This window comes from Jaculus jaculus, chromosome 12 (assembly GCF_020740685.1).
Source record: "Jaculus jaculus isolate mJacJac1 chromosome 12, mJacJac1.mat.Y.cur, whole genome shotgun sequence".
Taxonomy (NCBI): domain Eukaryota; kingdom Metazoa; phylum Chordata; class Mammalia; order Rodentia; family Dipodidae; genus Jaculus; species Jaculus jaculus.
Window position 1 is genome coordinate 109446155 of NC_059113.1, and position 15780 is coordinate 109461934.

The 15780-nt window shown below is 39.1% G+C and overlaps 1 protein-coding gene across 1 annotated transcript; it reads left to right on the plus strand.

The window, feature by feature from the left end:
* The first annotated feature begins 2639 nt into the window (after positions 1–2639).
* On the plus strand, positions 2640–6884 carry Sucnr1 (succinate receptor 1). Its single transcript, XM_004655982.2, has 3 exons — positions 2640–2681; positions 3979–4233; positions 5952–6884. Exons 1-3 carry the CDS (start codon positions 2640–2642, stop codon positions 6882–6884), a joined length of 1230 nt encoding a protein of 409 aa, XP_004656039.2.
* The last annotated feature ends 8896 nt before the right edge of the window (positions 6885–15780 follow it).

The following is a 15780-nucleotide window of genomic DNA, read 5'->3' on the forward strand; positions in this document are numbered from 1 at the left end:
CAGCCCTAGATCAGAAGCACTCTCCAGCTGCTGGCAGAGTTTCTGTCAAGAAAGAGGGCTTCCAACAGAATGGACAGCGATGTTGCAACTCGTGCCCCCCCACTCAAAGTAAGGTGGGCTTCCTGCCGAGGGATTCTTAGAGGGGCCTGTCAGCACTGAAGGGGGAGGGAAGATTTAGGGAACTGTTCTTAAGTACATGTAAGACCGCAAAGGGAACTAAAAGGAAGTCATAATGTAACTTTCATATTTACTTCTTACAAATTAAAAAGCTTGCTTTAGTTGCCAAATATTACAAATATTTTACTTAAAATGGTCTTGTACTTGCTACTTATCAACAAAAAAGGAATTAACCTTAATAAATATAACTGTTTACATGAAAAAGATGTTAAATTATATAAAATAATTTTTCATAAAAAATCACATTTTCAGAATAGTTACAGTGACTTTTAAGGCATCCTAAAAACTGAATTAAGTTTTACATGTCATAAAATGAAATAATTCAAGAATATAATTTACTGAATAAACATGGTAAAACTGCAGAAATTATTGTTATTTTCCAGAATTTTTCAAAATGTGTGACTATAATCAAATAAATTAACAAAAATATAATTTGATGCATGCCATGGTTAAGCTTATTCTACCATAATTTATAAACATATAAAATAAACTCATGAGTATTAAATTCTTGTGTCTTTGTAAGTGTGAATGTATATTTAGTAATTAAGAATATGATTTGTTAAAAAAATCTTCATTTTATACACTTACAACAGCAGTTAGAATTAAAATTCGGTAAGTGATCTTTACTTAACTATTATGAATATGAGAAAAAACAATTGGATGACTAAGAAACAATCAAGTGTATATTTTATAATTTAATTTTCAGAAGGATGAATATATTTAAAGTAAAAGAAACATTAAGTTAAATGAGTACTATCAAGCTACTTATGTCAGCAAATGATTAAATCAGATATTATTTCTAGTTTCTTACTTATAACAGACTTAGATGAACTTGTGGGCTATGAACTAATGATTTAATTTTAATTGCCAGTACATGTTTTAAATAGTCTGTTAAAAATAATTCAAACAAAACATTCCCAGCCTATTTGTCATGACTTCTACTCCTATGACTAAATCCATAATTATGAGAAAGTGGAAGAGAGACTAGTAAATTTCACAGAAAAATTTCCTTTTCAATTGGAAGTCTTGCTTAGAGGAACAACTTACTTCCCCAATTTGTACAGGCCACAATGTCACACTATGACACTCATATAGGAATGCAACTGAACTTGGAATGTAATACTTTAAAAAATACTTTAAAAATCCTTGTGAAGATAAATTGACCTGCAAATACTGGATACATTGTCTTTATACAACCATAACTTATTGATGTTATAAGTATTATGAATATAGAAAACTTTTAAAGAATGAAAGAATTAAAGAAATGGATTATAAGATATCATTAAAAGTAGGATATAATTTCTACAAATAAAACTTCAAATAAACATTAAAATACAGGTGGAAACCCAAACATTAAGAATGGTTGGTGTAACTTTTTTCTAAATTTTGTCTATTTGCATCTATTGGTATTACATGATAGATAGATAGATAGATATAGATAGATATAGACAGATATATACATATACATATAAAGTTTCAAGTTATTTCATTTGGTTAGTAATGCAGTACTTCCTATACAGAAATAGAGCCTGGTATAATCAGAGAAAAAGAGGAAGAGGTTTTCCAAATGACACAAATGAGTTTCTTATCTTGAGAAGACTTTCTGTGCTCTTAGTTTTTGAGTGTCCAATATGAACTTTTCAGAGCTTCCAAAATGATACTCAGAACTAGCCTTTAGGAACTCCAACATTTAAAACTTTTGAAAACAAGATTCGAATGCAAAATGAGTAGGCAGATGGAAAAAGAGGTAAATAGAGAGAATAGCATGTTGTAGAAGGCAAGGAGAAGCGAGTGCCCAGAAGGCCTGGAATTGAAACCTACAGCCATTGAAGAGTATGAAGTGAGAAAACACCAGTGTCTAAAAAATATGACAGACAAGCTTTTTGAATGTCCATTGACTTTTTGTTATATTTCTAGGAATTTAAAACTTCCATGTTACCAAATACATGCTGACTTTAGTTAAAAAGAAAAACACAGAAAAATAACTAAATAAAAATAGATAAACCACAAAAACCAAAAGGAAAAAGAACACAGTAAAAATGACTTGAAATCTCACTGCTGGGGATGGCTGTTAGCACTTTGGTATGTATCTTATAATATGTATAGCCACTTCAGAAATAGATTGTTAAATACTCCTAAACACTTTTCAGTTCATAAATTGATTCTATAAGATATGTATTAATTTTTTTACCACAAATGTCTATAAAATATAGCTATCTCTAGTACGATAGCTGATTTTGAACATATATCATATGATACACAGCACTGGCTTTTATAATAAAATAGAGCACGGGGCTTAATTTGGCGAATTTACTATTTACCTGACCTTGGGAGAGATATTTATAACAGTGCCTTGTGAAGAGCCAAATGTTTACAGTCCTCTCGACTCAACTGGCAGGCTCAGACCACGTACAGCCTGCGAGCAACTGCACCGGAGAGTAGAAGATGAGCCATGAGCGGGCATGGCGGCGCAAGCCTTTATTCCCTGCACTCAGGAGGCAGAGGTAGGAGGACTGCTGTGAGGTGGAGGTCACCCTGAGACTAGGTAGTACATTCCAGGTCAACCTAGGTCACAGGGAGACTCTACCTCAAAAAACAAACACACACAAACAACAACAAAAAGGATGAACAATAAGTGAAGCTAACTAGTGAGAATGTTCAGAAAAGGGTCACTATATGCTGAAAGCACACAATGTGGGGACCTAGTATAGACCTGGGAGGGACAGCCAGACAATTTGGGGATAAACCATCCTTTGCAGAAGCCATGGCCGTGACGACTCACTGAGGCTGCGCAGTAAGAGGACAGGTAGACTGATGAGCAGAGCACTGCTGAGGAAGGCTGCAATGGAACGTGGGGTCACATCAGATGGGCACAAGAACCCCATTAAGGAATTGAATATTAGTCCTTGGATGGATCTGGATCTGAGAAAGCAGTGTCATTAGATTTTGGGCTATAAGTTTGTAAGACTGTTTGGCTATTTGTGGTACAGATGAAGTGAATGGGATCCAGAGAAGGCATGGGGAGGCGACAGGAGGACACAACAGAGTCCAGCATGTCACTATTCTAGCGCAATATATATTTAAGTACAGTGCATGATGGCAATAGATTTGAGAAGCATCCAGGGATCGTAGTAGCAAGACTTGGTAGCTCAAGCTTCAGATATTGTTGATGACATTGACAATGTTACTTAGATTTCTGTGGTGAGCACCTGAGGAAAAGGTGATGTTACTTTTACTGAGATGGGTCATGCAAGATTGGTAAAGAAGTTGGAGATTTTGGTATAGGATTTCTGAATTAGAGATGCCTGTTGAGGGGTTAGTCAACACATGGCAACATATGTACCACAACTAGAACATCAGACAGATCTGGGCTGGGCTGGGCTGGAAATCTGGGAGTTCTTTGTGGCTGGCCATTAAATCTTGAAAGTGCATAAAATCATCCAGGCAGAGCACAAAGAAAGGATTCCATGAGTGAGGACGAGGAAAACTTGAGCCACCAACAGGCCTGCAGAAAACAGCGAAAGACACAGAAGGAAGGATGGGACATCATAATGCCTCCTCATGGCAAAGGAGGGGTGTTTCCTAACCGTATACCTGAATTGGTGAAATCTAATCACTAGATGAAACAATGCAGGGGCTGTTTAGTGGACTGGAGGTAGTAATCAAACTAGAATGGGGTGGAAAGAAAATTGAGTCAAGTTGTCAAAGCACTCAGAGAGACATCTCATTAGGAAACAAGCATGAAGAGGAGAGCTACATGTGAAACCAGCAGACGTGCTTATGCCTGGACATGTTTTTCAGACTGATACAGTGAGTGTGTTTAAAGATGCTAGAAAACATGCAGTTGGAGTGGGGAAGATGTCTGAAAAGACAGGGAGTAAAAGGACGACACAAACAGCACAGGGACCTCCACAATCTGAGGACAAGTTGGATTTGGAACAAGCCCAATGGATGGTTTTGACCTCAGTGAGCTACAAGGTGATTTCAGGTGATGTGATTTGTGATGAGGAAAACAGAGAAATAAACTGCCAACCATGTGAGAGTTTGGCAGAATGGGTAACATCAGAGTGAGACCAGCATGCATGCTGGGATATTTGGATCTGCTGGTCTCCTGCCTGAGAACACACCTCTTTAGCACCATCCAAGGCTGAACTCCATGGCAGGACTCAAGAGCCCAGAGGTTAAGATGTCTTTAGCTAAATGAACAGATAACTTAACAGAGTAAATAAGTCAAGGTCCAAGCAATATTTAACTTAAATAAACCTTGCTTTTGACAAAAGTAAATGTTTTCCTGATGTCTTCCTTTTAAAAAGTTCTACTGTGTATACATGCTTTCAACCATGCTTTCCCCAGCAGAAATAAGTTAATGTTCCAGAATGCAATTCAGTATACTTTCCCCAGGTATTTTAAGCCCAGAAATAGTCTAATCACAATGTATCTTAACTTCAAGAAAGTACCAAGTTTCCAAGACATTGAAATTGGGGTGAGTTTTCAGAATGTGTTACTTAAAAGGTCCTTCAGGAGGAGTATGACTTGAACAAGTCTCATGGTCTGAATATTGGTATTAGTCCACCTCCTAAAGTTCATGTGTTGGGACACAATCATGTGAACAGGCAGAGCCTTCATGGTAGAGGAATCTTCCCTCATGAGTGGATTAGTGTCCTTGGAAGAAAGGTGCAAGTAAACTGCTTTGCCCTTCCATCATTGCTGGACGACACAGCAAGGGGTGCTCTCTTTGGAACCCAGGGAGCCTCCCCACCAGACACAGCAGTTCCTGGCACTTTAGTCTTAGATTACTTCAACTGCATAAGTATAAGCAAAAACATTTCTACTATTTAGAAATTTACCAGTATATGGTATATTGACATAGGAGAAATTGACTAAAATTACCTAAGTTTCTTAGGATGTGTCAAATGAAACAGTATTAGTCCATACTTTATTATGCCCTTATGAGTATTAAATGAGGCAAGTCTTTAAAAGCGATGAGCACAAGATCTGGTACACTATCTGCTGTCAATAGCCAGAGGACATTATGACTATGAAGGCTTTAGGTTCCATATTTTATATTTTAAAAAATTGCATTTTAAATTGGAGATTCATTTTACAATTTAATAAAATGGGAAAATTACTTTGAATATATGGAAATGAAGAAAGGCTATTCAAATAGCACAGCTGGCATTCTAACTGTCATTTCTTTTCCATACTTCAGTGAACGTCAGCACAATTTATTGAACAACTGCAATACGTCTGGGATGATGGTTGACTGTATAGACACATCTTTTCACTTGATTACCCTCTTTCCCTTGGTCTATTGGCTATTTTTCAAGTCCTGCGTGTTTTTAACACCCGGAGCCTTGGCATATTTTCTTCCTATGAGTGGAAAAGTTTTCCTTCAGGGAGAGGGATGGTTGTTTTCCTCTCTATTGAAGTTTCTGTTTAGGTGTCATCACATAGTAAAGTGTGTGTGTGTGCGTGTGTGTGTACACACATGTACATGTTTATGTAAAGCTCACTGCAGGCAGGTGATGTTACATCTTTTTCACTCCCCCTTTTGAGCTTTCTCCTGACTATTTCCTCTTCTTTAGGATCTTTGTGTGACTCATGACTATTATCCCAGCAGTGCGTACAGCACAGAAAGATCTTAAGCAGTTGTGAGCATACACCCTCATTCTACAGTCCCACCTGTCAAGTCCATTTCTTCAGTAACCATGCGTTCAGGTTTGTCCTCCATCACAGTCTTGTTTCATCTTGTATTTTCTCTCTACTTTCTTTAGGTGTGGAATTCGACTTGTGAAAACTGGTTGGCCGCGCAGGCCGCCTTGGAAAAGTACTACCTTTCCATTTTTTACGGGATCGAGTTCATTCTGGGAATGCTTGGGAATGTCACTGTCTTGTTCGGCTACCTGTTCTGTCTGAAGAGCTGGAACAGCAGTAACATCTATCTCTTCAACCTGTCCATCTCCGACTTGGCCTTCCTGTGCACCCTTCCCGTGCTGACCAGCAGCTACGCCACGGAGCAGTGGCAGCACGGGGACGTGCTCTGCGTCAGCAACCGGTTCGCGCTGCACGCCAACCTGTACACCAGCATCCTCTTCCTCACCTTCGTCAGCATGGACCGCTACCTGCTCATCAAGTACCCTTTCCGCGAACACCTGCTGCAAAAGAAGGGTTTCGCCGTCTTCGTCTCCTTGGCCATCTGGGTGCTGGTGACGGTGGAGTTACTGCCCATCCTCCCTCTGATAAGCCCCGTGGTGACAAACCAGAGCACCAACTGCATGGACTTCGCCAGCTCGGGGGACCCCAGGTACAACCTGGCCTACAGCCTGTGCCTCACCTTGGTGGGCTTCGTCCTCCCGCTGGCCGCCATGTGCTTCTTCTACTGCAAGATGGCCGCGCTCCTCCCCGCCGCGCCCTCCCGGCACCGGCCGCGGCGCCTCGTGCTGCTGGCGGTGGCCACCTTCTCGGCGCTCTTCACGCCCTACCACGTGATGCGCAACGTCAGCGTCGCCTCGCGCCTGCGCGCCGCGCCCCCGCGCGGGTGCGCGCACGCCGCCGTGCGCGCGCTGTACGTGGTGACGCGGCCCGTGGCCTTCCTGAACAGCGTCGTCAACCCCGTCTTCTACTTCCTGGTGGGCGACCGCTTCCGGGAGATGCTGGCGAGCAAGCTGCGGCGCCTCCGGACGTCGCTGGCGCCCTGCCGGGGGTGACGTGCGGGCCGCCGGGCTGGGAGGACGGAGTTCCTTTCAATCCCGACGTGGACGTGCGCGGGAGAGGGGCTGAGGACCCGCCCGCCATGCCCGAGCCTGGGCGTCGCACCCCGCAGGCCTCGTGCACGGAGTGGCTGCGCGTGATCGCCACGGTGTAGGAAAAGGTGATGGGAAGTAACAACGTGGAGGTGGCCTGGGGTTGCCAGTACGCGGGCCCTCACCTCCCAAGTTCTCTGCCTTAACCCCTCTCAGCCACTGTACACCGAATAAAAATACATCAGTCTGCAAGATGTGTGCATTTCCTCTCTGTCCAGGTTACAAAAGGGGCTAGAGATGGTTCAGTGCGGTGAGCATTTGCTGTGCAGAGCTGAACCTGAGTTTGCGTCCCCAGGACACATGAGAAACCTGAAGGTCTAGCATAAATATCTGTAATCCCCCTTCTGCAGCAAGAAGACATGGAGACAATAGAACTTTCCAGAAGCTTAAAGGCTAGCTAGTCTGGCAAAGAGCTGAGAAAAAGACAGCTATCCACAGCCAGGTGGAAGGCAATGACCAGAAACTAAAGTTGTCCCTGAGCTCCACACATGTGCGTGGACACACTCTATACACCATTAACTATTGATTTTAGATGGTTTTTTTTTCCTTGAAAATTTAAATAGCAACCATGACTAAGCATTACAAATTTATGGGGATTTTTTATTTATTTATTTATTTATTTATTGTACTGGTCGTGACTTTGGATTCACCTGTAATTTACCAGACCTGTTTTGTTAACTGGGTTAGAACAGAAACAAGTTTAGCTTAGATTGAAAAGTAAATAAAAAGTGCAACAAAGCAAACATGCTTAACGTAAGTGGTCAGGAAATTAGGTGGTTTAGGAAATTTAAAATTATAAAAATTTCATAGCCATTTTATCAAAATGCAAACTCACTGTGAACTTCACAGTGTTTGTCAGGAAATGCACACCAAAGTAAAGCAAAGCAAAAATGAGCATATTGTTTTTATGGTGATTATATTGAGTAGAATTTCATGATCACAAATTGACCACCAGCACATAGTAATATGTTAAAAGTACACAAATCTTCTTGCTCTTTATTAAACAGATAACTTTAAAATATATTAATATTGGAAAGCCAGCAAATAAAATAAGGAATATTAATACTGTGTTCTTCGGGCTAATTTTCCCTTTCAGAGGAAAGTCATGGTTTTTCTCACTTCTCCTATTTTTTAAAACATTGGAGAGACTGGAGATGTGAGAATTATATTTAAATATAATAAAGGATACATATGATGAACTTATAGCCAACATCATGATAAATGGAGAAAAACTTAAAGCCTTTCCTCTAAGATCTGGAACAAGACAAAGGTGTTCATTCTTTTTCTATTTAACATGTATGGTGCTTGGAGTCTTACCTGGAGTGATAAGGCAAGAGAAAGAGAAAGAAAGGTTGCAAATAAGAAGGGAATAAACCAAACATTCCTTATTTACAGACGATAGGATCTTCTATATAAAAGACCGTATAAATCCCATCAGAAAATTACTCGACTTGATAAATGTTTAGCAGAGTGGCAAGATACAAAATTAACATATACAAATCAGTAGCTTCCTTATTAACCAATGACTAACGTTTGGAGAAAAATCTGAAAAGCAAGCCCATTAATATCCACAAAAATGCCCAGCAATCAGATCAATGTAGTGGGAATTCAAGAAGTTAATAAAATATATTTGGAATTTAAAATGTAAAGAAAAAAGAAAACATACGCTGGCATACAGCTGACGAACGAAGTTAAAGACCTCCACATGGAGACTTTTAAAACTGGGTAAAGAGGGCTGGAGAGATGGCTTAACGGTTAAGGCACTTGCCTATGAAGCCAAAGGACCCAGGTTCAATTCCCAAGTACCCATGTAAGTCAACTGCACAAGGGGGCCCATATATTCATCTGGAGTTCATTTGCAGTGGTCAGAGGCCTTGACACACCAATTTTCTCTCTCTCTCAACCTCTCTCTCTCCTTGCAAATAAATAAATAAAATTTAAAAAATATTTTAAAAACTGAATAAAGAAATTGAAAAAGACGGGAGAAGATGGATGATCCACTTGTTCATGTATCGGAAGAATTTATATTGTGAAAATGGCTATGCTATGAAACCAATCTACAAATTCAATACAATAGCTATCAAGATTCCAGAAGCATTCTTCACAGAAATAGAAAAACAATCATAAAATTCATATGGAAGCACAGGCAGGCAAAACAATCGAGCAAAAATATTGTTAGTGGTATCACCATACGTGATTTCATGCTACCGAGTCATAGCAATGACACAAAAGCAGATACATACATCAATGAAATAGAATTAGGGACCAAATGAAGCTAAAATGTTAATTTTGTACCTAAGCAAACTGTCAATCAAGTCAAGAGAAAATTGAGGTAATGGAGAAAAATCTCTGCCAGATACCCATTTGAGAGATGATTAATATTTATAATACACAAAGAATATTTGAAAAAGTAAATGTCAAGAAAATAAACAATGCAATCAAATATGGGCTATAGGGTACAGAGGTTTTAGCTAAATTGAGAAGTCATAAAAGTGAGCTACAGAACTGATCTGAAATTTATCAAAAGAAGAAATACAAATGTTTAGTAAATATTTTTAAACGTTGGGGTGGAGAAGATGGCTGAGTAGTTAAAGTTGCTCACTTGCGAAGCCTGCTGGCATGGGTTCAATTCCTCAATCATCTATGTAAAGCTCCATGGGCCTTCCTTTGTGTGTGTGTGTGTGTGTGTGTGTGTGCGCGCGCGCATGCTACTTAGTATATTAAATATGTCAGAAATAAGACATGGATGTGTTCATCATTGTTTAAATTTTTCTCATTCTTTTATTTCTTTTATTTTCCCCTTCACTGAACAAACTCTTCTAACTATTCCCTTTTCTAATTTAATGTCTTTTTCTGCCCTTCTCTATTATCCATGACAATCTGCAGATGGGCCCAATATTATGTGTACCTTATGAAGTTAACAATGGTCACTATGAGGTCATGAATGTGACAGCCACTTTGTGCCTGGAAAACTGTTCTAAAACACTCCTCCCCATCAGTTGGCTCTTACTTTCTTTCTGTCACCTCTTCCAAAATGGCCCCTGAGCCTCAGAGGGTGTGATAGAGATGTCTCATTTAGTGCTAAACATTCAACTGTCACTTCTCAGCACTTTGACAAGTTTTGAGTGTCCCCATCAGTCACCACCATCTGTAAAGGGTCTTCTCTAACCAAACTGAGAGGAGTACTGACATGTGGGCATATTGATATTATTATTATAGTTAGTTGTAAGTAATACAAAATCTACACTCAGTTATCACCAAATACTGTGAATAAGTCTATTGATTGTTCTTGGGCATGAGATATAGCTAAGACTTATAGTATCTACCCAGAATATATAGGAACCTGGACCCAATACTCAGTACCACCAAAAGAATAAAACTATAAATACTTTTCACTCTCATCTGGAAATCAAGAATCAAGGGCCAACAATTCTCATATCAACATTATTCAAATAATTGCTACCATGTGAAATGATCCTGACATTCCATATATATATATCTCTGTGTGTGTATATGCATATATATGTATACATATATATGTATATATATATAAATATATATATATGTATATATATATACATATATATGTATGTATATATATATATATATATATATATATATATATATATATATATATGTATGTATGTGTGTGTATATATATATAAATTTGGAGACTAGTTCTGAATGGCCATGTGATGTTTAGAAGTACTGTTCATATAAATTTTCAAAATATACTCTTTGCTTTCTCTTGTTTCTAAAGATGAAACTAACATAATTTTTAAAAAGAGATGTATGAACCTAAAAGACATGATGACTAATTTCACATAGGTAAATTTTGTAGTTAATAATATGCATAATATCTTTTATCCAAGGGGAAATGTGAAGTGATTGCTCTTTGGAAATGAATAAAGAAATTTTGTAACTTTGGCCATAACTTGAATATGTTGTTTCAGAAGAAAATGGGACTAGAATTTAATTTTTGTTGCATTTAGTAATATTGATAAAATGGAAGTACTCAAAAATATTAATTTTGCTAAGTTACTGAATAAGCCCCTTTTAGATATGTATGGATATATTGTGATTATTGATGTGAAATGGCATTTTTGGGAAAAGGTCATTCATGTCGTTAACATGTCAAACTCTGAAGCTCTAAGAACAAACATATTTGCCATTTTACCTGACCTTTCATAATTCAGAAATTTCCTCATTTAAAAAAAAATTGTCTCACATTAAAGAAATATCTTTTCCCTGAAATTACATTTAACTTCTTTTGTCTCATTTACATATGAGAAACTTTAGCAAATATTTCCCTAGTTTTTTTTAGTCTGTAGGTACTAAAGGACCACTGAACAGTGTATTAGTGTTCCAATAATCTGAATTTTTTAATTTTGGAAGAAAAAGAAAATGTATACTAAGAAAATCAGAATAGACCTAGCAACCTCAAGACTTTAGGTCCAATCTCCATCACTACACACACACACACACACACACACACACACACACACACAGAGAGAGAGAGAGAGAGAGAGAGAGAGAGAGAGAGAGAGAGAGAGAGGGAATAAAGTGAAGCTGATGTAGTCTCTATATCTATTTTTAAAGTATATCCTTTTCATTGTGTCATTTGATCTATAAATGTTAACATTTATGTCTTAAGGCTATGACTTATTGTTTTTAATTTTTTGTTTATTTTTATTTATTTATTTGAATGTGATGGACGGAGAGAGAGAAGAGGCAGATAGAGAGAGAATGGGCGCGCCAGGGCCTCCAGCCACTGCAAACAAACTCCAGATGCGTGCGCCCCCTTGTGCATCTGGCTAACGTGGGTCCTGGGAAATTGAGCCTCTAAATGGAGTCCTTAGGCTTCACAGGCAAGTCCTTAACCACTAAGCCATCTCTCCAGCCCATGAACTTATTTTTGAAATAGGTAAAGGTTTAGTAGCATGGGTGATTATACTTGTTTTCACTTCCACCTTATTTTAGAATTATACATGTGTGACCTTTGCTCTGTTTTTGTGGCGCCTTCTACCAATGGCAGAGTTTTAGTGTCCACTTGTGGATACTAGAACTTGGCAATGCAGGTAGCTTAAAACATCAGTAAATTGTGCTGCATTATTACATCTATCACATATCCTTACCAGTGGCTATGTGTAGAGTCAGTGAACATATACATGCCTGGGGTAACCTGCACACAAGTCCCACATTCTCCTGCAAGATGAGGACAGAAACTGCATGTATCCTCACACTGTTAAGATGATGTGTGACAAAGTTAACACAGTTACTACAGTGGGTGTCACATAGCAGTCAGTAAAATTCCATACATTCTTGACTTAGAGAAGCTTTAAAATCCTGCACAAGAGTCTTGAAAGCCAAGATTATCACATACAATTATGTGCTGACACAGTGAAAGCTTTCTGAGAAGACTGAAAAGAGCAGGAGAAACACATAACAAAGAAATTAACAGGTTAGCCATTTGTTATTGAGTGCCTGTACTGCTTCTGGTTTTGTGACTGTATTTGCACATTTAATCTCTAGTGCAGCCCATGAGTTAGATATCACCACTTTCATACTCGGGCAAAGTAGCAAGTGCCTGAGTATGAATAAACTACCCACGTTAGGCACACCTGACATTGATGCCCACTCTGTCTAACTCCCAAGACCATGCACTTTCAAGACTCCATGCCATGCTTAGACAATCAATGAATGAAAGAGCAGAATTATTTTAAAGGAATGCTGCCCAATATATTGAAGACAGGAGCTAACATGTATCGATTATTTCAGGCTGCATGCTCTAAAAGTTTGTTAACTGATACATAATTCCATTATTAACAAATGACCAGGTTGTGATATTAGGATGTGAGAATAAGGTCTTGAGTGTGGAGCTCCCACAAATGAGATGAATGTTCTTATAAGAGTATCCAGACAGCCAGGCGTGGTGGCACATGCCTTTAATCTCAGCACTCAAGATGTAGAGGTAGGAGGATCACCGTGACTTCAAGGCCACCCTGAGACTACATAGTGAATTCCAGGTCAGCCTCAGCCTGGGCTAAAGTGAAACCCTACCTCAAAAAAACAAACAAGCAAACAAACAAACAAACAAACAAAAAAACAAATAAAAAAAGAGCATCCAGAGAGCTCCATCCACGAAGCCAGGAAGCAGCTCACATAAGACAGAATCTGCTAGTACTTGGATATGGAACTTCTCAGCCTCAAAAATAGGAGATATCTTTTTGTTATTCATAAATTACACACCACACGAGAATTTGTTTTACCTCTTGTGGAGTGGACTAAGACAATTTTGGAGACTATTTGGAAGATTCTCATAAGGAAGAGCGAACACGTTGCCTGTGCTGCTTCATTAGCAGAACATGTCTAATGGGCAGAAAGGAAAGAAGGTAATAGCAGCTCTCGACAATGACAATTCTGCCCAGGGCTGTGTCAGTGGAACAGGAACCTGGAGAAACAGCGTGTGCTGCCATCGTGAGCTATAAAGTGCACCTCTCTTACACACTGCTTGACCCTGGCTTCACTTCTGTTTTATTACTGATCTTACTTTTCTAAGAGTACACACACACACACACACACACATATGTGCATGTGAATTTTTTTGAAAAATAAAATATCACTTATATAAAATTTATTGAATGCTTACAATATGCAGGATGTAATGGCTCTACATAGAAGTAAGTCGCTGTTTGAAATCATTGTATTCTCATAACAAATTTCAAGGTGGGTATTAATGTCATCACTTTACAGATGGCAATACAAAGACCCCTCTGTGAGGCAATATCCTTCCCAGGACTGAGAAGTTAATGAATGAAGGAGGAGAGAGGTAGAAGTGTGGACTCTGGTAGCCCCAGGCAAATTAACCTTAGGAGTTGGGAGGGGCTCACTCACACCATCCTGGTTGCTTGTCTTCCATGGATTCTATGCCCCAGATATTTCTGGCATACTTTTTATCCACATTCACCACAAAGCAAAACTCTGACTTAAAAAAGAGAACAAAGATGGGGTGAGATTTTAGGGCATAATGTATCTTATTTTTCCAACACCATAGCTCTTATGCCAGTTACCAATGAGACCAGTTAGCATATGTGACTCTAGCTCTGATCATACAATTCCCTTCTATGGCTCCCTTCATTGCAGGAGATAGTTCTTTTTGATTATTTTGTGTGTGGGGGGGGGCATACAGTGTACGCATGTGTGTGAATAGCTGGTGATCCCTGTGTTCACACAGGCAGAGCCTGGAGGAGGGTTTCCAGTCAGACTGGATGATCAGTGAGCTTCAGTGACTCTCCTGTCTCTGCCCACTTATGCACTGGGGCTCAGGCATGCAAGGCCATGCCTGGCTTTTGAAGTGTAGGTTCCTGGGATCAAACATGTCCTTACGCTTGTATGGTGAGTGCTCTTACCCAGTGAGCCACCTCCTCCCTCTCAACACTTGATATTTCTTAAGTCTCTTCCCCTACTTTTTTTTTTCTTTTCATCATCCTTTTGTATTATCTATACAATAGCTAATGCATAGTCAAGTTACTTTAATAGTTTCTTGTCTACAAGTTGTATTTAATGAAAAGTAATAAGAAAACAGAATCTCTGGTTCTTTCAGTGAGAAATTCTCAAGATCAAGGTGTCGGCTCCTTGCAGAACGTACATGGGGCCAGAGGAGGGTGTAATGAGCCAGCCTTAGAACTGTGTCATCCACGCTTAGGATAGCAGTGAAGAAGAGCTTGGGCAAAGGTTTCTGTTCTTCTTTTTAATATCTGCCTTTTCCCCAAAAGCTCTGTGAGAAATGATGTGTTTCCAACAATGTCTTTCTTCTAGAATTTCTTGGCTGTATTAACTCTTCAAGGTTATGACTAATGACTTTCTCATGACCCTAAACTTCCTGGACTTGTATACTCACTGTAACAGGGCAGGTCATTTTAAGTACATATTTTAGAGCCACAATAGCTGAAGTTTTCTTAATTGAAGCAGGCAGGATATTGTGTGCCTGTAATAGCAGCACTTATGAGGCAGAGGAAAGAAGATTGTCACCAGTTCAAGGTTGGCCTGGTCTACCCAGTGAATTTCAGGCAAGCTAAGGCTTCATAGCGAGACCATATCTCAAAATATTATTATTTTATGAAATTTTCTCAATCAAGAGGGTGAAATTAGGAATGAATCAGTAAGAATATAAAATATGAATGCATAATGTCAGTCCCATGTGTGCCACCAGATGAAGTAGTGCCATAGGCAATCCCACTAAAGTGAAATACAAATAAAATCTGAATCATATGGTGTTTAACAATAGACCTTCGTCCCTTGCAAATGCCTCATTTCAATATTAAAATTCATTTGCATCCTTTCAAAACATGTGGACCGAGACAACAGCATATATATTACAGGATGAGAAATAGCCTCAAAATTTGTAATTTATCTTGAACTACCCATGTGCTTATAAAAAGGAAGAATTGTGATATTGACTTTTCTGAGTTTATATATCATAAATCATAATTTCTACACGAAAGCCCAATCTTTATGAGCAGTAAAACTTGAGGACCTGAGGAGGTGGGTCAGTGGGTAAAGTGTTTGCACACAAGCATGAAGACCTATGTTCAGATCCCCAGCACCCACAAAATTGCTGGATTTTTCAGAGCTTGCCTGTAATCTCAGTACTGAGAGACAGTGATAGGATTCCTAGAACTTGCTGGATAGGTGGTCTGGCCAAATCAGTAAACTCCAGATTCAGAGAGAGACCCTGTCTCCAAGAATAAGCTTAAGAAAGACACCTGACATCAACCACTGGCTGCCACACACATGCACA